The sequence below is a fragment of the Micromys minutus genome (assembly GCF_963924665.1).
Source record: "Micromys minutus genome assembly, chromosome: 1".
NCBI classification, from domain to species: Eukaryota; Metazoa; Chordata; class Mammalia; order Rodentia; family Muridae; genus Micromys; species Micromys minutus.
The window spans coordinates 221,683,072-221,705,623 of NC_137969.1; the positions used below are offsets into that span (position 1 = coordinate 221,683,072).

The window sequence follows — 22,552 nt, forward strand, 5'->3', positions numbered from 1 at the left end:
CATCATCACCAAGGTCCTTCTCCCTCACAGAGATTCAGACAGGCTCGCACACCTATGGTTTGAAATATTCTTTATTTTGTAAACATTTGTGTTTAAAATAGATGAACCCTGCTCACAATTCATATAATGGACCCAAGACACAGTACACAAAGTTCACCCATCACAGGGAGATAGTGGGACTCAGGTGGTGTACCAGGGTGAATTGATCTCGGGCAACGGGCAGACAGGCCAGGAAAGCCTGCTGAACAGTCAAGGCCGATGGCACAGCCCAAGCCACCTCCCGGACTGGCTGTTAGGGTGAGGCAAACTCCAGAAGAGAGAAAGCACAGGTACTCTTCAGCTTCCTCCTGTTGATGTACATCAGAGTCGTGACCACGGTCCAGAGTCCACAGAATCCTAGCCCAATTCCAGTCATGTAGAAGCTCTCCTCGGGTCCCTGGCTGAAGGCAGGTCTGCTCACTGTTGTGTGAGTCTACCTAGGACTTGCTACTACTCAGGACTCAGTCCCCAAGGAAGCCACCTCAGCCAGTCGTGGTCCAGTCTTTGAGCCAACACTCTGATTCTCTTTAGTGAACAATGGCCGACCATTCCAGTTCTCCTTCCCCCTCCACCAGAAATTCTGAGCTGTTCTCTCCCGCTGTCTGCTTCCTGGTTTGCTAAGTCAGGAGGAATTCCCATCGATTTCCTCCCCATCTCCCTTGTTAGAGGACTAAAAGGGTGTGAGGCCCTCTATTATCACAGCTGTGCCCTGGATTTGAAAAGTCCTTGGTCAGTGAATGCTCAGTCAGTGCCTGACCCTTCCTTTGCTTTGGCTCCAGCCCCAGCCTAGAAGTGCATCTTGGGACTACTCTCTTACCTGAGCTCCTCCCACCTTGGGAATGTAAGGACTGAACCCTACCAGGTTTGGTTTTTTGTTTTTGTTTTTTTAGGGGCCTGCTTCAAGCTACTCTTGGACCACAGGGTTAAAGAAACTTCCTGAGCATAGAACTCTGGAGGAAGGTGTCTCTTTCCCTCCCTCAGTAGCCACCCAGCAGTTGGCAAAGCTACAAGCCGACTGAGAAGTAAGGGAACAGGGGGAGGGAGCCGTGGAAGGCAGAACAGCACCAAGTATTTCTAGCCATTACCCGCTCTGCTCTTCAGAGTTTTAAGGCCTGTTGTTCACAGACACCGGAGGGAGAACTTTAACTTCCAAGGCTGGGTTCAGTGAAAGAGGAGGCTGATTACGTCACTTGTCACCTCTGCCGGGAGTCTGGGTCAGTGCTCTCACACAGGACTGCCCTGCTGTCCCCACACCACTCACTGTTCTGTGAAGCCCCCTCTGCTCTTGTCCTAACCCTGCCCTCTAGGAGCCAGTCCTTCGAATATGCTCTTGTCTCTATCTCAAGATCACAGACTCCACCGTATCTGACCCCAGGGCCCCCTTTGCCCTCTGGTGTCCTCAGGCCTTGATTGCCATCTTTAAATTCATGAATCCAGGTGAGGAGGTTGTATACTTGCTGCATGGGAGGTAGAGGACAGTGGTGACTTAATCCCTGATACCCCGTCTTTTCATTTTCCTCTCTTCTCTGCCTGCCTCTGGACTCAGTTCCTTACAGAGGCACGTAGGCAGCCAGGCAAGGCCAAAACTCCAGCAGAAGGCAAAGGCAGAAGAGGCCAGTCCAGGCTTGAGGACCACCTAATAGTGTTTCCTTCCTACCTCAGTGTTCTACTTCCCAGACCATTGGGGAGGCAGCCCATGGCACGAAAAGGGGCGGCGGAGAGGGGAGGAGGAAGAAGCACCCTTAGCCTTCAGCCCATCCCAGAGCAGGGTGAGCCGTCCTCCCTGGGGCAGAGCCTGGGTCCATTCCCTTAGGCAGAATCAGAAAGGAAAGAAGAAAGGAACTGCATTAGCAGGACACACAGGCTAGGGAGGAGAGACACGGATGGATGCAAGATACATGGGAGGGAAGGGAGTGGAGAAAGAGAAGAAAGAAGAGAAAAGGCCGAGAGTCCTCGAGATGCACTAAAGGAGTCCTTTAAGTGGCCTTGTCTCCAGCCTTGACCATTGTCCCAGGAGCCTGGGGTGGTGGAATGATAGAAGCACATTCTGGGATCACAGCAGGCCTGCGGCTGGGAAACGGGCTGAAAGGTTACCACTCCAGGAGAGAGGGGCTGGGGGCAGAGGCTGCTCACACAGCAGAGCTGCTTGCAGGGCCAGGCAGGGGAGTAGCAGCTACTGGTTTTCAATACGATCATCAAATGAAAGGACACTGGTGGGCAAAGCCCAGACTCCCTGCCTCCACAGGCCTCCTGAGGGAAGGGGACTGGGGTGGGGGATTCCACACAGGACCCTCAACACCAGCAGGTCTTTGACGAGTTTGCTGGGCCCTCAGGTTTGCCCTCGTCTTCCTCCAGCTCTGCCAGTGCGAGCTCATTGCTGGCACACGTTCGGAGGCCATCCAGCTCTTTCCTGTGGGCCTGCAGCACCAGCTCCGTCAGACGAGTGAAGGACTGGGAAGCCAAGAAACACGAGTTAGGTCAGTGTATCCATCTCTGCTTCTGGTGGCCCTGCAACTGCCCACGTGGGAGGGGTCTCCCATCTTCTCCTGTCGGCCGCTTCTTCTCACCATCCCAGCAGAGACAGAAGAGAAGCCCCCAGTGTCCTCACCTCTTTAATGTTAAGGTTGGTGCAGGCACTTGTTTCGTAGAAGTCCATGCCATACTCCTTAGCCAGCTGCAAGACAAGGGCATTTATGAAAGAGGGTCAGCGAGGGAGGGGAGGCCTGTGCTGCCTGGTGTGTGCTTCTGCCGCTGAGATGACTGAGCGCCTTACTTCTTAGGAAACTGCGGGCTTTTTAGGACATAGGCTGGCAGAGAATGGGACAAGATGCCAAGATGCCCCACCAATACACGAATTTCATCCAAATCTACACACACACACACACACACACACACACACATGCACACACACTCACACACACACACACATGCACACAAAGACACACACACATGCACACACACACACACACACACACATGTACCACTATAACAGGTCTCAAATATAACAACATGAGGTGTATAAATGATAAAAATGGGCTTTGAGTGTAACAGACCCAGTCTAGGTGCTGCCACTCGAGAGCTGTAAAAGCTGGAACAAGTTACTATTGATTCTCTCCGAGGCCCAGCTTCATCCTCTGTTAAAGGAGAGCGGCAGTGTCTGCATGCAGGGTTGTAGAATGATTACATGGGGTCACACAGCTAAGAGCACTTACCATGGTACCATGTATATAGCACTCAATAGGAATTGTTACTCTTGTAGGGTATGTCTCTATTTTCACATTTTAATGACCTTGTGTTATTTTTTATGTCCCCTCAAAAATCAATTTTATTTTAAGGACTAATGGAATGCTATTGACTGCAGAGGAAGAAGGAAACTTCTGAGGTGCTCAGGGTCAAGAGGATGACTCTTGCCTCAGAATATTAACCTTGTGTGGGAGTATGGCCTCCCTGCATGTGTGAGTATGCTGGGACCCTCTCTGGCCCCTGGCTTGGCTTCCTGGAGACCCTTCATCCCCTACTTTCCAGGCATACGGAGTCAGGATGTGGAAGGGATGGAGTGGGAGACAGTTCTCTGACTGCCAGAGGTCAGTTGTGTACAGATGCTGTGAAAAATGTCAACAACTCCTTCCTTGTTGTCACAGAGGTGGTCTTCTGAGCACAGCACCATCCTGTTTAGGGGGTCTTGGACCTTGCCTAAGAGGTCTTATTTTCTCCTGTGTGGACCCCTGAGGATCAGAAAGCAAGCTCTCACTCAAGAATGTTGACTCCCCAGTGTCAGGTTATAAGTGCATTCCTGGGTCCCTGCTCTCTGGACAGGCCCTGCAAGTAGCACAAAAGCCCTGACAGGTGGGACTTCACCTACCTGCTGCCCTTGCTCTCTCCCCACCTGCCGTTTCTGCTCTTCATCAGCCTTGTTCCCTATGAGGATCTTCTGGACCCCTTCTGGGGCGTACTAGGGATAAGCAGAGGTGAGCCCAAGTGAGAGCTCTTCTTCATTTCCAGATCCCTCCACCGTCCCCAATTCACCAGCCTCCAAACCACCACCTTCAAAGACCCTAGAGACAGAGCAAGGCTCCCAGAGTACAGGAGCCCCGTCTCCTTTATCTGCCATTTGGTTTCTCACAATTTCAATTACCCCCAGTCAGCCTTGATCTAAAAATATTAAATGCAAAATTCCATAAACAAACAATTCATAAGTAACTTTTATTATAGCCCATTGTAATCTCGCTATTATTGTTGTTGATTTTTCTTTTACTGTGTCTAATTTATGTTTTTGTCACAGATATTCAAGACTAGGGAAAGCTGGCATATAAAGGGGTTGGTACCATCTGAGTGCTCAGCTTCCATTGTGAGCCTAGGAATGGAGTGTCACAGGGACATCTTAGGGTAGAAGACACCACAACAGATGCCTCTTTGGGCTGAATGAATGGCGTCTGAACTACACTAGGCTTCGTTTAGCCTTTATTTGACAGATGAGGGATTGGGGACCCAAGGAATCACCATGGCTTTGCCAAGACTCCACCATGTTCATGAGGTTTTGGGAAGGAAGCAGTCCTGGACTGATGGATGCATCTCCAGGAAAGACACGGCCACAGAAGCCTTGCAGGGTAAAACATGTGAGAGTATGGGTGTGTTGGCTTTTTCTGCCCGGCTTACCCAAAGCTCTCTATGTCGAGTTGGAAAAGGCAAGATTGTTGGCCCGACCCTTGGAGCTTGTTTTTGCACCTTGGCCCTTGTTTTGCTTTTCCCTAAGCACCCTTCCCCCATCCCATCGGTGAAGCAGAATCTCCTACCTCATCCACGTCACTGACCCATTTCATGATATGCTGATAGGAGCGCTCACTGCTAATGTCGTAGACTAAAAATATTCCCTGAGAAAGAGAGGGAAAAAGAGAGAGATGGGAGACATACACAGAGGAATGGGCGGCCATGTACAGACTGATGGTCCTTGTACGTCCAGCCCACTTCCCCCTTCTCCCTGCCTACAGTGAGGATGCCTCAGCATCTCGACATTTTCCCTCCGATGTTCTTAGCTAGGAGGGCACTGCATGACGTGACCAGGCTCTGTGGCGTGAGGCAGGGTAGAGGAGTGCGTGTGGGTGAAGAAGGTACTACAAGGGGTCTGGGAATAACGGAGAGCAAATGGCAAGTGGGAAAGAATGAGATCCTCCAGCAGGAAAGCCGAGGACTCCACCACGGGGTTCAGTGACACAGGCATCTCCCAGGTCTAACCCTGAAACGCTGGCTCACCTGGGCTCGCCGATAGTACTGCTTTGTGATAGTCTGGTACCTCTCCTGCCCTGCTGTGTCCCTGCAAGAAAAAGCCGGTCCCTCAGATAAGTGTCATGGGGACAGAAGATGAACTCTTGTACCCTAGGAGGAAATGCTGCGGAATCTCAGAGTGAAAACTTAGTAGGGCTCTAATCCCCAAGAGCATCCAAACACACCCTAGTTTGCAGTAACAGCCCTGGTCCTTGGCATCGGCACCGGCAAGGCCCCAGGGCCTCTTTTCAGGACCTACGACCTGACTGAGCCTTAGACAGCGCTTCAGAACTCATCCACTTTGTCCATGATTGAGCAGATAGAAGGATCTGTCACACACCCAGTGCCCAGGACATCTCTGAAGGCAGTTCCCGTGGCATTCCAGAATTGGGAAGTAGCGCCATATTGTGGTAGGTGCTTCCAAGACCATTAGGCCAGAGAGAGACAGAGCAGCCCCTGGTGGTCAACAGTGGAAACTGCACCATGTAGTTAGTACTGAGACAATCTCAAAAAAAAAAACAAAAACAAAAACAAAACAGCCCCAAGCTAAACCAGAGAGTGTTGCTTTCAGTCTTCCTGTCTTAACCGAAATGATGCAGCTCCAGAGTAAAGCCTAATTCTATTTTTCCAACTCCCCCACTTCCTTCCCTTTGGTGAGCTCTCATCAGTCCCTTAGTTTGTTGAGATTAAGGTTCACAGAACAGGGCATGAGGATTTCTGACCTCACTCTTCATAGTGAGATCCACTTATCTTGGATGAAGCGCAGAGATTTTACAAATGACAGGGGTACTCAGGGGCAGCCCAGAGCCCTCCCTCCTTCAGCTGCCTCCTCCTCTGCCCCAACTCACCAAATCTGTATCCTCACTTTGATGCCGTCTACTTCAATGGTCTTCATCTTAAAGTCAACACCTGGAAAGAGCAAGCAAGTCAGGAAGGGGTTCGTCAAAGAAGGCTGAGACACTCAAAAGCATGGAAGGGACTTTGCTCTGGCTTAATGTGACAAAGAGGTGACCAGAAGCAAACACCTTCACTAACATTTTAACCCCAAACTGATCCTAAGGAGCCATTGGGAGCTTTGGATGGGGTGTCCATTTAATTCACAGCTACAGCTGGCTAATCTTACTCCCAAGCTCCGTTTCCTTGTCAGTAAAAAGTGGGAACTGCTAGGTGGTGATGGCTCACCCCTTTAAACTCAGCACTTGGGAAACAGCGGCAGGTAGATTTTTGAGTCCGAGGCTAGCCTGATCTAGAGTGAGCTCCAGGATAGCCAGAGCTACACACAGAGTGGGGAAAAAGTGAGCACATAACAAATTATGTTCGGGTTGCTAAGAAGAACCCGAGAGACACAGCGCTGGCCTGCGCACTCCACCGTAGCTATCACTGATCTAGTGCAGTGCCTGGCAGGAAGGTACCGGAGACTCAGAGTTCTCCGGTTCCTCTGTTCCAGGCCCCGAAGAGCTAAACTGTCAGTCCTACCAGACTGAAGGACTCAGAGCGGAAACATTTAGGAAATCTACAAGAGAAGCGAGCACCATTAACAGCAACAGGCTTAACTGTGCGTGCTGGCAGGGTCAGGAGAGATGCCCAGAGCACCATAGATGCCCAGGCACTATGCCCAGGGATTCAAGAGCTAGGTCTAATGGGGTGAACTGAAAGGTTCTTGTATTGCCAACAGCTAGTCACAGGGCACAGTCCACAGTCTTCAGCTGGGGAACGTGGGAAAGGTACCGTGGCGGATTATCCCTCAGCAGCTGTACTCCTGGCACAGAAGGTCCCAAGGGTGCTAGTGTTCTCAACCCCAGGCCATTCTCCCTCTACATCTGGGCTTGGCTGAGCAGGAATGCATGTTCTCTTATCTCTCCTGTCCCAGGTTTCCACCAATATAGATGTTAAAGTCAGCCCCTCCCACCACCACCATGAGCAATCTTCGTTTAATTAGAAGGGAGAAGAAGCTTTGGAATGGAAGAGCTAAACTAAATCCAGCCGGTCAGACATGAATCACTTGCCGCCTGCCCGAGCTGATTCATAGCTGTCCGGCTGTACTTTTCCAAATGGCGTTCTTCTCTGTGTGAAGAGAAAGGCTGACGAAGAGGAAGAGGATGAAAGGAGAGGACACCTGTTCCTGGTGGGAGGCAGCAACCGACTTCCTCCCTCCTTGGACAAACAGTTACAAGGAACTGGCTTCTCCTCAGAACCTGACATAGGAGGTAATCAGGTATCAAGAAGTTCTTGTTTCAAAGAATGGTACCTTCTACCTAGAAGGAACAGGGAATTCCCTATGTAATAAACCTGGCTCATGGCCATACCCTGGTCAGAAGCATCCCTTACTGAAAGTGTTCACAGGAGAGAAGGAATAGACAGTTTTATTGCCTCTACTTCTGAACATCTGTGAAATTTTCCATTGGACCCTGCATAGGTCTCAGTCTCAAGGTGAGCACGGCAGCAGAGATACATGGTCCCTTCCCTTACAGAGAGAGTAGGAAGGAAGTAAAGGCCCAGATACAAATAACCCGCCTGAGGCTGGCACAATATGGATCAGAATTTCAACCACAGGCTTGCTTGATGCTGGAATGCATGCGCTCCCCTGTACCGATTCTTTTGGGGGCAGGGAAGGGTTTGAAGGGAGAGTTATGTGTTAGCATGATAGCTCCACATGGAAGTGGTTACTATTATCAGCGCAATAGGAATCTGGACTCACAAGCCTTTGAGTCCTGACAGGGAGTCTCTAAACTATATCACCTGAGGTGGGAAGATTCATCCTAAACGTTGGTGGTGCTGTTTCAAGCTTTGGGGGTCCTAAGCTGAAGAAAAGTGAGGAGACAGGCAGGGCAGGAGCAATTGCTTCCTCCAGTTTCCTGACTGCAGATGCAGTGCGACAGTCCCTCAAGCATCTGCCATGGCCCTCGAACTGTGAGGCAAAACAAACTCCACCTTCCTTAAGTCACTTTCATCTGACATTTTGTCCCCGGGATGAAGAAAAAACAACAACAACAACAAAAAAAAAATACCCACAAAAAACCTTAAACCAGAAGAGAAGTTGCCACTGTTTCCTTCCCTGGGTTCCTGTGGATCCTTGAGAAGGAAGGGCCGTCCTGAGAGGGGGCGGGGGGCTGCCAATCCTAAGGAGACCTTCTTGTGAGAAGAGGAGGGAAAGATGCTGTTAGAGGGGGCAGAAGGCATAAGCAGATGTGGAATTCACAGACTGGATGCTGGAACCTGATTTCTGTTGGGTCCTCCTTCACTTTGGACCTGGATAGACAGGAGTCAAGAATTCTGGGATCCCCACAACCTTCCCTCTTACAGGTTGTACTGCAATCTAGCCACTCCAAGTTTGTCTTAATATGTCTGAGAAAGAAAGTCCTTCCTCTTGGCTTATTCATATGTATTAATGTATGAAGGAAGGAATGTTCTGTATCTTCTGAAGGATTTACCATACCTTCTCCTTTAAATATAAAAGATGTAACAGCCCAAGGATCTCTATGTACCCCTACTCTATGTCCACCCCTCCCCCAGCTTTCCATTCTATCCATCCTACCAATGGGAATCTGGTCCACAGTACCATGTGCTGACCCGGGATCTTGCACTATACTGCATGACTGTTGTTTGGTTGATTGGTTCGCTGGTTGGTTTTTCCTGTTGCAAGACAGAATCAAAACACTAGCCCTACAGAGTCCTCTGTAGACCCAAGCTTTCCCAACTCAGACTATTGGCTGCTCAGCAAGCTAATTATTCAAATGTGTTCACCAGCAACATCCTTAAGCAACTGTCCTTCAGCCCCTGTGTGCCCTCTCCTCAGGCTGACCATCAGCAGAGGGACTTTACAAGTATCTCCCTTCCTCACAGAAGAGTCCTCTCTCCTGGAATTGGCTATCAGCAGTCCTCCCTGCTGCTCATCCAATCATGAAGCTCCTCCTTCTTCCTGCTTTTGTCTCTACTAGGAAAGAGAGATTCTCCATCTACCCCTGCCCCAGTGTTTGTTCACATCTTGCCTCTCTAAGGCGGAATTCAGATGCACACAGATCTGGACACAGAAGGTATGAACTGAAGCCTGAGGTGTTATATCTTGCTTCGGGGTCCATAGATTGTACTTTATTGAGTTCTCAGGACAATAGTTTTCAAAGTGTATTCCCAGACTCGCAACAGCCTCATAGCATCATCTCGGACTTAGAAAGGCGTGCCTGGTTCCTACTTCAGCCTTGGAGACTCAGAACCCCAGAAATGCGAGGCCAGCAGTCTGTTTCAACAAGCTCCGGGGAGAGTCCCTCACATCTTAAGTTTGCCAGCCACGTGGTTCAAAAGCTTTGCACCTGAACTGTCAAGACAGGCAGCGTGGGCAGTCTCTTTCAGAGTGTACTTTGCAAAACCTTGGCTAAATTTAGAATTACCCAGGAGATTTTTCTCTCTCTCTCTCTCTTTTTAATTTAATGCATACCTCAAAACATAAATAATAAAAATTAAGGAAAAGAAAGAAAAAGAAATATAGCTATCTTAGCTGGCCCTAAATCCATTAAGTCATAATTTGAGTAAAAACCAGAAACTATATTTTAACAGACTGCTTAGAGCAATAGTTTTCCAACCTTTCTAATGCTACGACCCTATAATACAGTTTCTCATGTTGTGGTGACCTCCAACCATAAAATTATTTTTGTTGCTACTTCAGGATTGTAATTTTGCTGTTATGACTTATAATGTAAATACCTGTGTCTTCTGGTGGTCTTAGGTGACCCCTTTGGACCACAAAAGGGTTGAGGTCCACTGGTGCAGCATGTGGCAGGAAGTTAGTTAGAGGAAGTCTGAGAATATAATGTAGGGGAGAGACTGGTTAGCCCTGGAATCAGAAGACCTGGGTTTGAGTTGGGCATCTATGACTGTATTTCATATCATAATTTCCGAATCACAATTTCCTCCATTTTCTTACCTATAGAATGAGAATAGCACATGCCTCCCAAGAGTTGCTGTGTCCAATTAAATAGCAGTCATACAACTTCAAACTCTCTACAGTTTCTATTCCTAGCATGTAGTTTGAATGAAAATGTTCCTCAGAGGTTCAGGCTGAATGCTTGCTCCCCAGTTGGTGTTGTTGTTTGGGTAGCTTTAGGAAGTGTGGCCTTATTGAAGGAAATGTGTCATTTGGTGTAGGCTTTGAGGTTTCAAGGCCTGGTGCTGTTACCAATGAGTGTGCTCTCTCTCTTTCTCTCTCTCCTCTCTCTGTCTCTCCCCCCACCTTGGTTAGAGTTCAAGATGTGAGAGCCTTTAGCTTCTGCACCAGCCACTATTTGTCTGCTTCTTTCCATGATGAACCCTTAGCCCTCTGGAAACAAAAGCTAAATAAACTCTTCCTTCTCTAAATTGCATTGGTCCTGGTGTTTTATGACAGCAATACAAGTTACTGGTACATCCATCTTCGTCTACTAAGGCTCCTGAAAACTTGGGGAATGTAAAACCCAAGGACCCAATACAAAATGGATTTCACCACCAAGATCCTTGCAGCTCTGCTATTCTTGCAGGTTAGGGACAGCAAGAGGGAGTTTTGTGATGCAAATTCTCAGGTCCCAGACCCATCAAATCTAAAGTTTGCTGAACCTCCAGCCAATCCCCAGGCAGAACCACACCCAAGGCTCATAATAATACTTGTCTTTATTATTAAAAAAAGAAAAGATGCCTCTTAGCTATAGAATTCCAGTGAAGCTCATAGGTGTGGATATTGCTTTTGCAAGGCATGTAGAAACCAATTTATTCATGCCCATATTCTATAGCTGAATCAGAACTGGAAAAACCAGTCTCTTAAAATCTACAGGGATGCTCTTGACTCCTCCAGTGGCTTCCAACCCTTTGAAGCTGAGGAATCATCAGATGGGTCTCTTCCAACCCAGTGCTCAAAGCCCCCGAAAACTGCTGTATCCAGCACGATGCCTGCCACAACCAGTCTCCTGTCTGGCTAAAATTGCAGAGCCAAATCCTCTGCTCAAGTAATTAGGTTTGGATGCACTGTGCTCTGTGGATAGGTAGCTCCTGACTGAATCATTGGTAGGTTTTGTGGTGAGTCTCAAGGTGGCCTAGTCAACCATATAGTCAAGGAGGGTTGGTTAGCTAACTTCAGACCAACTCCCTCCAAACCAGCATAGTGTTACACATGTGTAGTCCCAGCTACTTACGAAGCTGAGGTAAGAAACTTGCTTGAGCCCAGGAGTTCAAGAACAGTATAGACAACACAATTCTTGAGAAATCTCTTTGAAAAAATAAAAAAAAAAAAAAAAAAAGAAACCAGTCAGCCACCTCCAGATGAAGCAGAAAGCTTATCCAGGTCCTATCAGGAGGAGCACAGGCAACAGATGCTGAGAGGAGCAGAGCTAATACCAGAGGCATGCACAATGAACATGCTGGCTGGAGCGGGGATGGTGGTGCTATACCATGGTACTGGAGACCAGGCTCCAAGTTCAGTGTCTGAGTATCTGCATAGTCATGACACTTGGCTTAGTGATACCCAAAAGTGTCTTAGGACTTCCAAAGGAGTCTCAGCCTATGACTGTCCATTGCTGCCTAATGGCTTCCCACGTTGGTAGGCAACACTTCAACCATGGGGTTTGAAAGAAGAGTTGAAAACAATGTTTCCTATATTTATTTCCTCTTACTCTTATCTTCAAGCCCTATCTAGAAATAAAGCTCCTAAGGGCCAGAGGACATATTTTGGGTTTAAGGCTTTTTGTTGTTGACTGCTTTGCTTTTTATTTTTTTTTCAGGTCTTGCCTCTGTGTAAGCACAGTACTAGGAATAAAGCTCTTGTTCCATCGAGCATAACAAGAGCAGGCATGCACCTGTGACTTAAGAACAGAGAGCCATGCTCTCTGCCATCTAAACCCCTCACAGACACTGACACCATAGGTGCCAATACCAGGCACTGGGCATCTGGGAACGGTGCTGCCCTCTCCATGTGGCTGTGCGCTAGGGAACCTCAGGCCCCATCTCTTCTTGCTGGGTTCTAGCTGTGTGGCCTCTAGACCTGGAGCATCAGTTTCCCACAGCACCGGCCAAAGACTGCCAGGACAGAGTACAGTTCTAGGAACAGCCTCAGTTACTGGAGAGATGGTCAAGGCCCTTCTCTGGGCACTGACATCCGGGTGACATAAGGACAGGGCCAGAGACAAGACCTGGTGCTTACTTGGTTCCAAAAATATCCTAAAGGCTTGCCAGCTCTCCTGCCTAGCAGTGAAGGTGAAGGCTATGGAAAGAAAGCAACAGGACTTGTCTGGGACTCTTCCTGCCCACTGCTGAAGATGACAAGGACAGCCCTCAGACATGCACACAGGGACAACATTAAGGACACTAGGGGAGCACTGGTGGTGCCGCAGGCCTTTAATCCCAGGAGGCAGAGGTGGGTAGATCTCTGTGATTTCGAGGCCAGCCTGGTCTACAGAGTGAGTTCCAGGACAGTCGGGGCTAAACATAAAAACTCTATCTCAACCAAACCAAACAAAATAAAACCAACAACACAAACAAACAAGCAATCCCAAAACAAGAATAAAACAACAGAAAGAACACAATGGGTGGTCAAAACTTGCTTTCCAATTCTGCCTTTACCACTAGCTGCCTGGCTGGTCACGGCAGTGCTGGTCAATCTCTTTAGGCCGCCAGCTCCTCACCTGTTCAGTGGAGGAGGACAAGCCCAATGTCAGAAAATTCTTGTGATGAGCATGGGAACGTGTTTAAAACCCCTAACAAAATCCAGCACAGGGCTTTATGAAATGCTAGCTGAAGACCTTATCAATCTCCCCTAGAGAAGGAGAGTGGAGACTGTCCTGGTTGGTCTGTTTTGTTTGTTTTTTTCAGTTTGACACAACCTAGAGTCACCTGGGCAGAGGAAACCTCAGTTGAAGTTTTGCCTTGTTTATAGACATGCGTATGTCCATGGCTATAAAAGATTGTCTTGGTTGGTAATAGATACATCACCAATATATAGGAGAGCCCAGCCCATTGTGGGCACCACCATCCCTAGGCAAGTGAGCCTAGACTGTTCAAGAAAGCTAACTGGGCATAAGCCAGTGAGCAACATCCTTCCATGATTTCAGTTTCAGCTCCTGCTTGAATTCTTGCCTTGAATTCAGTGATCGGTTATGACTAGGAAGTGTATGCCAAGCAAACCTTGTCCTCCCCAAAATTGCTTTTGGTTAGAGTGTTGCTTCACAGTACAGAAGGTTCACAGCCTGGGCAATGGAAAGAACCCTAGAAGTAGAGGGTGCTTCCTGCTAGGGAGGAGAGCAGAGCAGAGCTCTAGGCAAAACAAAAAGCAGAGTCAACCAACTGTGGAGTCCAGAGGGTTTCCAGAGTACGACAAACCTAAGCTGTCCTTACGGGTATCAGCAGCTGCCTCCCTCCAGTCAGCACTTCATGGGTTAAGACCAGGTGCCAGCTAGCCAGTCCACCAACGTGAGTGCCACATGCTTGAGTGGAAACAGGGCTGTCTCTGGGTGCCAAATGTTATCACCATGATCAACCATAGCCCAAAGTACCAGCCCCGTGACCTGAGCCTTTTCATTAGCAATGAGATGCCACATAAGGAACAATTTAATACAGCCGAAACCCAAGGCAGACACCCAATCTCTGGGGCCATTCTGGCTCCAGTTACCAAGCATCAGTCTCATGCTCTCTTTCTCCACCCTGGCACGCAACTGGCATGTACTGGGCATGTGCAGTCCCTATGGGTTGTGGCAGGAGGGCACTTCTAAGCAGGTCACCCCGATCAACAACAAGCTTTAGGTAGAGGCAGACTCTGTGGGGAGGTGGCTGGCTGACTCCAAAACTCCCTCCCAGATGGGCAGTGGTGGCGTACACCTTTAATCCCAGCACTTAGGAAGCAGAGGTAGGCGGCTCTCTGAGTTCGAGGCCAGCCTGGTCTATAGGATAAGTTTTAGGACAGCCTGCACTACACAGAGAAACCCTGTCTCAAAAAGACCAAAACAAAACAAAAATCCCAAACCTCCTATTCAGCAAATATCTCCTCAAGAGATTAACAGTGCCACCCCCATAACTGAGGGGCATGTGAGAGCAAGAGAGGACTCAAGATAAAGGCACACAGTCCTTCCAGGAAAAGGAAGACAACCTTTCGTCCCACCTGTCACTTCCATCATTCCAATTTCTGTCTGGTGACTCTTACCTCACTCTTCCCTGGACCACATGCTGACTGACTTCCTCCTCTGTAGATGGCAGACCGTCCCTCACTCTGGCTTTGTTCTGAGGAAAAGGTACACACAGACCTCAAGGCAAACACATTAGTCACCGTCATACTGTCTTGCTTTGGAAGTGCCAGGATGTAGAGACATAAGAAGGTACCCTGGTCTAGACAGAACCCTGACCCTCTAACTTACTTCAGGGTGTGTTCTAACCTCCAGAATATTGGGCTCAAAGGCTCTGACTCCCATGTCTACCCACTTGAAAGTCTGGAAACCTCACGATACTCTAGCTGTTCTTCTTTGAAGCTCAAACACATGCACACACTATGTGTTCTCTAACACACCCCAATCATAATTATTTATATTTTTATTACATATTCATTTTGTGTATCTGTGTATGTATACATACCTATGTGTGTCATGGCACATATACATGAGTATATGTGAGTGAGTGAGTGCATGTGTGTGTGCATGTGTGCGTGTGCGCACACGTGCGTGTTTTGGAGGGCATCTTGAAGAAGTCATTTCTCTCCATTTACCATGTGTTCCCAGGGACTGACCTCAGGTCAGCAGACTTGTCAGCAGGCACCTTCACCCACTGAGCTGTCTCACCTGCCATTTTTTAAAAAAATATTTATTTATTTCATGCAAACACACCAGAAGAGGGCATTAGATCACATTGCAGGTGGTTGTGAGCCACCATGAGGTTGTTGGAAATTGAACTCAGGACCTCTGAAAGAGCAGTCGGTGCTCTTAACCACTGAGCCATCTCTCCAGCCCTCTCACCTGCCATTTTTAAAAATGTTTTTTAAGTAAAAAATTAGAAATGGATAGGAGACCACGATAATAATTGGGACCTTTCTTTTCCCCTGGAAGCTTAAAGGCTCAGTATTTGGGAAGCTAGGAGCTCAGGAGCTATTATCAGATAAGGGATGGGGTCTCCCTGTCCAACACTGACTCTCATGAGAGTCTAAGGAATATGTGGTCCCAAGGCTTGAGTCCAAGAAATGTCTTACTCCAGGGCTCCCTAGCTGTTGACATGGTCTAGCAAGGCCACTCCAGCAGCCTGGCTAAGCTGATTTCACTCCTGGAACCTCAGCTAATAAGCAACGTTTGACTTTATTCTAAAACACCAACCTACCATCCTAGTCTATCCCAGAGAACTCCACTCACATGCCCACATGTCCGTCACGGGAGTCACTGCCTTCCCTGCTTTGTCTGATTTCTTCTCCGAAATGTAAAAGAGCTAGATCATCCTACTGGTCCTCCTCTGGCCTCCTCAGTCCAATGTCCCAGGCTCCCCTCAGGGGATGTGCAGAGGAAGCGGAACCCTCTGTTGGGCAGGAAGGTGTACATCTTCTACTCTTTGTCTTGAAGGATAGAGGTTCCTTTTGGCAGCCTTTGAAGGGATTTCTGGGATGAAGGGCCTGCCCAAGCCAGTTTAGAAAAAGTGAAAGGGAAGACTTCAAGCATGGGTCTCCTGCATAGGAAATGGCAGTCACTTGGCTGTTCTGAATATTTTTTTTAACTTAGGGTAAATGATTAACTCCTTCCTCCCCAGCAGAAAGAATTAAATGTGGAGGAAGCCCTGGACCCTCTTTGACTGAGCGCACCAGCTAAACAGAAGAACCAAGAAGCCAGATGCCTGTTCAGACAGCAGTTTTCCAAGGGAAAAGGCCTGAGGATTAGATTACAAAAGTAGCCACTCAGAGACTAGCTGGCAAGCAGGACAGAGGGCAATGGCCAAATATCGACTTCCACATTATAAACCTCATTTCCAAATTGTCAGTGCAGGGGGAAGAGGAGGAAGAGGAAGAACCAGCAAGTGCCGGAAGCCAGCAGGTCTGTGAGTGTGGTGCAGGCGTGCAGATAGGCAAGGCCTGCAGGCTTTGGCTGTTCTCTTCCAGGGATGGTATCTTTGGGGAAAGGGTGGGAGGCTGGATCTGTGCCTGCATCAAAAGGAGGAAGAAACAAGATGGAGAAATGGGTAGCTGAGAGAGAGAGAGAGAGAGAGAGAGAGAGAGAGAGAGAGAGAGACAGACAGACAGACAGACAGACAGACAGACACTTGGTAGGGCCCCAGCCCAAGGTGGAGCTGCCTTCACCCTCCTGGGCTACCCAACTCTATTGTACCTTCTACTAACACTCCTCCTTCAAAGACACTGCCAGCACAAGATGGGAGATGTGGACAGAGATCAAACAAACAAACAAACCAACAAACACCCGATTTCTCCCCATTCATTTAGCAATGGATCCCCAACCCTAGCTTCATGGCTGACACGTACTGGCCACATGTTCAATAAACTGTGCCCAGATGGGGCCAGGGTGATAGCTCAGTTGGTAAGGCACATGACACACAAGCATGCGGACTAGAATCTCCAGCATCCGGGCAAAAGGCCAGGTGAAGCAGTGCGAGCCTGTAAGCCCAGTGCTGACAGGGCAGAGCCAGACAGCTCCCCGAGCTCCCTAGCTAACGAGCCTAGCTGAATCAGTGAGCCCCAGGCCCCAGTGAGAGAGTATTATCTCAAAAAACCAAGGTGGGCAGCTCTGAGAAATGACAGCCAAGGCTGACCTTTGACCTGCATGGGTACCAGCACGTACATCCCCCATACAAAATAGCATCCAAACGGTGAGTCTTCAAGTGATGGGCAGGATGACATCATAGCACATTACTGACCATCTCCGTAACATTCTTATGAGCTAAGAATAATAAGCGACAGCAGCTGCGGTTCTATGGATCTGTTAACCTCTACCACCTTCCTAGCAACCATTAAGAAAGGCTTTGTCGAGGTCTTTTATTTGGAAGTGGAGAACTAAGCACAGAGATCAAGTGTGTGTTTGAAGGATTCGGGGCTGGAATGTGCAGGTCTTGGCTGGGCCCTTTCTATTCTACCCAGGGCTTTTTATCTTTCTTTCCTTTCTACGGAGGCCTGGAGAACAGAGTAAGGGGGAGATGGGTTTCAGGCTGCCCTAGATCCGCTAAAATCCGACAAAGCCACGCAGCACAGAGACTGAGCCCTAAGCCTCACTGTGTCTCGTATTGTGTTTGTATCCAGCTCCTCAGTCTAGAAACCTGTAGAATCCGGGGTCACAGTACCCAAACATTTGCCCAGTGTCTGTTGGGTCACTGAGGTCCAGGCTCAGATCCAGCTCTCTTGGTTCATCCTTCCCTCTGACACTGCACCCCCACCCCAACCCCAAGTCACCACAAACAGAAGGCAGTCAGATCCAGTTCCAGTTGAACTTCTTAAGGCAGGTGGCTGCAGCGGCCAGCAAGAGAAGCCGGACCAGTCCAACCAGAAAGAGGCCACAGCCCCTCTTCACTGGAAAGAAGAGCTTCCTGAGGAAGGTTTTTCAAACACAAGGCCCAGAGAACCAGGTGAGCCTACTTAGGGAGGACCAAGGATGGGTGGGCAGAAACCAAGCCCTGGGAAGCTCCTTCAAGCTAGCATTACACCCCAGTCTGGCCACCACAAAGATGCCCAAATATCACAAATATCCACAGAAGTCTCCTGTCTGCCTGACCAGACAGTACTGGTCACATGATACTCTCTGCTTTTTCAGAAGTGTCAGCCTGATGGTTTGAGTCATTTCCCATGTCAGGAGCTGAAACCAAATCACGAAGGTGACAGCGCAGGCAGCTACTTGGTCCCAGAGGAGTGAAAAGGAACTGAGTAGGGTTCCTCCTAACATGGACAGCAGCAAGCCCGCATGGGTCTTTGAAGTCTTCCCCTCCTTCTCTGGCCAACATCTTCTGTAGCTCACTTTAAAAAAAAAGTGCCTTTCTCCTATTGTTAGGCTTAAGCCATAGCCAGGCCCATGATGGCCTCTGGTAATTGGGCTCCATATTTACTATCTCACAGATGGTGAGATGGTGCCTGGCCTTGTACTACCCATAAAAATTAAGTGGCACATGACCAGGCCTCACCCTCAAATTACTTATAGTTTAGGAGACAGAACCAAATAGAGGAATGTTCTTTGTCCTAAAAACTTCCTTCTGTTGCAACCACACTGCCCGGAGTCCCGCGGGCTCCCACTCACTTCTCACCTCTGTTCTCTGTGCTCTCCTTGTTCCATCTGCTCCCTTCCACGGCGGGAACCCACCCACGGGCCACCCACACAGCAGCGCCCAGCTTCAGCCTTCCCCGCCTGTGGGAATCCAGAGGGACCGCCCTCCCTTCCTAATCCCCATCAGCACCATCACCTCTCATCGGCTGCCTCGGACTCACACTAGACTCTAAGACCATTCCTGGGAGCTGTGGTGCAGCTGTAGTTGATCCCTTCTATCTAAAGAATGCTTTACCAAGCTCTTGCAGATAAGGCATCTCGTTTTGGTAATAACTCTTTATTGCCTGGGTCTTACTAGAAGAGACTTCTCCGGGGCAGGAGAGGGTGCATTTAACATCACTAGAATGACTGTCATGGTCCTTCCTGGGAATACTCATTACATTAACAGATAAGATAGTCTTATCAGGAAACTGCAGGAACATTAAGGTTCTGGCTGCTCCTCTTACCCCCATCCCCAGCCCTCACCGGGCAGCTCGGCTGTATGGAGAGGAAAGTGAATACCTGTGGTAATAGCTTCAGGGGTGACAGATGGCGAGGACATGAGTGCCTCAGTCTCCCTGGCTGGCTCTTTCGTGGATGGAATGTCTGAGCTCTTATGTAGACTATACAGTAAATTATAAAAGAAGCAGCCAAAGGTGACATCAGGATGAGCCAAGAATCTGAACTTTCGCCTTTGCGGTAATTAGCAAATGGCCCTGCTTTCTCCTTTCATAAGTAAAACAAATGAGGGATGATGTCTAAATCAATGTCTGACATGGACTCTCCCACGCACACACATTTCTTTAATGGATGAATTATGAATCTGACCTGGCAACCCCCATTTCCCTGGCTTTTCGATTCGTCTCCTGGTTGCCCCTTCCTTGGCAAACTTTCCGAATCACAGAAGGAGAAAGCCTCTCTGGACCATCCAGCTTGGTCCCTTCCAATATAGTGAATGCTGGAAAACAAGGCCAAGGTGGGGAACACCTCAGGGCCCCCGTAAGCTTTAAGTAAGAAAGCACTAAAACCCAGTGGGCAGATTTGAAGGGCTGGAGTGAAGAATGATGCGTTTCTTTGTCTTCTGTGGACTTGGGAATGCTAAGGAGTCCGCGCACCACGTGGAAAGCAGTGCATGACCACCTTCTGGTGGCAGAGAACAAGCTTCGGGAATAGGCGTTAGGCTGACATATCAAGGCTGCAATGGGGGTATGGCAGGAGACCACACAACTCACCACTGCCCGACGCAGTGCGCTCCAGAGGGATTCCAGGGAAGTCCCTGCGCTCTATCGAGCATTCTACCAGCAGGAAGAAGATGGCAGAAAGACTGGAGGGTTAGTGGTTGGAGGTGTGGCGTGGGGGGGGGGTGGTTCTCTTCAAGGAAAGTACAGCCTCTGCAGGGTCATTTGGTATTTCAGAAATAGATGTGTCTTCCCTCATTCTTTCTACAGAAGAGGGAGAGGGCGTATGTCTGTCTCCTGGGGGGACGGATTCCTCACACAGTAGGCAGGAGTCCTTAGCTCTTTCTGAGTGATGGGAACCAGTAAAACCCTCAAAGGAAGAAAGAAGTCACTCCAAGGACTTGTACCCATGACTCCAGGGTGCAAACTACTGCTCTTCAGGCAAAAATCCAGGCACACACACACACACACACACACACACACACACACACACACCGTACCCCTTGACTCGTTGCAGATAGCTCAACAGCTCCTGGCCTCAGACCCTTGTCAAGGATAATCAGGACACGTTTCCATAGTAGTAACCTGTTGCCCTTTGTCCCCAAGCCTGCAACTCTCCCTTATCCCATATGGCTCCTCAGCCCCTCCCTGCTCACTCCCGAGTCTTTCCCCAACACCTGTCTTATCTCCAAGGTCTCTAGGGAGGCAGGCAGCCCTCTCTCAGGTAAGGCTCAGTAAGTGTCCCCTTCTAATTTCTCCACAATGGTTCTTATTCAAACAGTGGCCCAACCCTAGCTCCTGGGTCTCTTAGGAGCTGGCCTTAGCGTCACCAGAGAAACATGGACAAGTTTTGTTCTCTGGCTCTAAGCGATTGAAGGAGAGCAAAGCACATAAGGAGTCCCTGCAAAGGGACCACCAGCACTCAGCCAGCGTCACATACATGCCAAATACTTCACAAGCATTGTTCATTTAATCTGTACCTCAGGAAGGTCTCACTATTAGACCCATTCAACAGACAGAGACACTAAAGCTCAGAAGTTTAAGTCCTAGTGAAGGCCCTGCCATCCCAAAGGCAGGTCTTCAGTTTTGCCCAACAACGTCTGCCTCAGCCACAAGGCTCTCCTTCTCCAGACTGTAACTAAACCTCACCTTCTTTTCTCTTGGCAAGGAGTGTGTGTTGGGGGAGGAGTGTGACAGGGAAAAAGAAAGCCCTAAGAGGAAGCTCTCAAGGAGGGCTGGAGCCTTCCCTGAAGGCAGCAGGGCCTTCTAGGAGAAGATTCCTACTGGATGACCAGGCAGCTAGCAGGTTGCTTCTGTCAGGAGCCATGAGAAGGCTACTCCAGTACCCTGGAGTCGGATATGGGTGGACCCCCTCATGTTAGACTTTCTGTTAGAGGACCTTCCCTTGCTCATGAAGGAGAGGCCACTGAGTCACTCTCAAAGTGACCCTCAATGGCCTTGCCAGGGTGCCACCAGGCCTTTGTCCCGGTCTAATGTAGGTCCTGCCTATGTGCTGACCCCCAGCTCTGCGTGAACATTTCCAATCTTCCCACCCTCCTTCAAACGGTCGCTGCCCACCCCATCCCCCTTCGTGCACTATGATATCCCTGTCCTCCTGCAGGTGTCCTACCTTGTGGCTTTCCCTTCACTACTGCCCTGTAAAGTCAGTTTCTTTGACTAGTGTCTGCCTCTGTCCCTTCTATCCTGGTTCCGCACTGACTCACCCTAAAACTAAGGGTACCTCAGTGACTGGTCCTCACTTCGATCCCATTCTCCTCCCTTCATCTGGAGCTGTGGGTATGTCACTTCACTGGCTGTGAATTTCCCTGCCCAGGCTCACAACACTCTGGCCTACAGTCGCCTGTTTTCTCATCTTGGATCGGATGGCTCCCCTGCCAGAAGACACAACTCCCACCTACTCCATGGCTGTAGGCAACATACACCCCTCACCTGTAGAAACCCAGGCTCAGGGCCCCAGTCGGGGGACATCTCATCCCTAGGTGTATGCACTCTGTATCCCTGGCCTCCCGCGCCACCGCCTCTACCTCGAGGGGCGCACAATCCCTTCCGGGCTGGGGATGAAAAAGCAGCCACCCGGAGGGGAGAATAGGGCACCCCCGGGCCACCGCCCCTTACCGATGGTGGAGATATGCGAGGAGTGGAACTCGTTGTCGGTGAAGCGGCACAGCAGGCAGGTCTTGCCCACCCCGGAGTCCCCGATTAGCAGCAGCCGAAATAGCACATCGTACTGTTTCGCCATGGCAGGGACTCAAGGGGGCCCGAGGGCTGCGGGCGGCTGCGGGCTCAGCCCCGCTCAGCCTCTGCCATCGCGGCCGGAGCCCGCCCCAGGACGCCGCGGTGGCGAGAAGGAAGCGGTCCGGCCCCCGCGCTGGCCTCGCCCGCTCGCTCGCTGGCGCGGGGAAGCGCGGCTGCGGCGGGAACGCGGCGCGGGGAAGCTCGCGCTGGCGGGAGGTGGGAGGGGACAGCTGAGGCTGCCGCCCCTGCCCGGCCCTCCGCTCGTCCCCTGCGCCGCCGCTGCAGCGGGAGCGGGGGAGGGGAGCGGCGGGGACCCCGCGGCCGTCCGGAGCGGGATCCCAGTTCTGCTCTCAAGCCCTGGGGTGCCCGGACCCCCGCAGGGTTGTGAAGGGATACGTCTGCATCTTTCCTCCGACGATCTGAGAGGCGGAGTTGGAATGAGCGCCCACCCAGCCCACACCCCCAACCCTGACTTCCCATCGCTTCTCTTCGAATCCCACTCCAAGCCTGATTTTAATCACTCCGTCCTACCTAGGTTGTCCCTAGAGAGGCCTGGCCCAGCTTATGAGTGGCAGGTCCTCACCTGGGCTCACCCCTAAGGCC

The 22,552-nt window shown here is 49.8% G+C and overlaps 1 protein-coding gene across 1 annotated transcript; it reads right to left on the minus strand.

Annotated features, from left to right (window-relative positions):
• Positions 1–131: 131 nt before the first annotated feature.
• On the minus strand, positions 132–22,098 carry RAB15 (RAB15, member RAS oncogene family). Its single transcript, XM_080941416.1, has 7 exons — positions 21,830–22,098; positions 6,150–6,210; positions 5,290–5,350; positions 4,833–4,910; positions 3,902–3,991; positions 2,648–2,713; positions 132–2,490 (listed from the first exon to the last, which is right to left on the minus strand). The coding sequence occupies exons 1-7, from the start codon at positions 21,951–21,953 to the stop codon at positions 2,332–2,334; spliced, it is 639 nt and encodes a 212-aa protein (XP_080797542.1). The 5' UTR covers positions 21,954–22,098; the 3' UTR covers positions 132–2,331.
• Between the last annotated feature and the right edge of the window lie 454 nt (positions 22,099–22,552).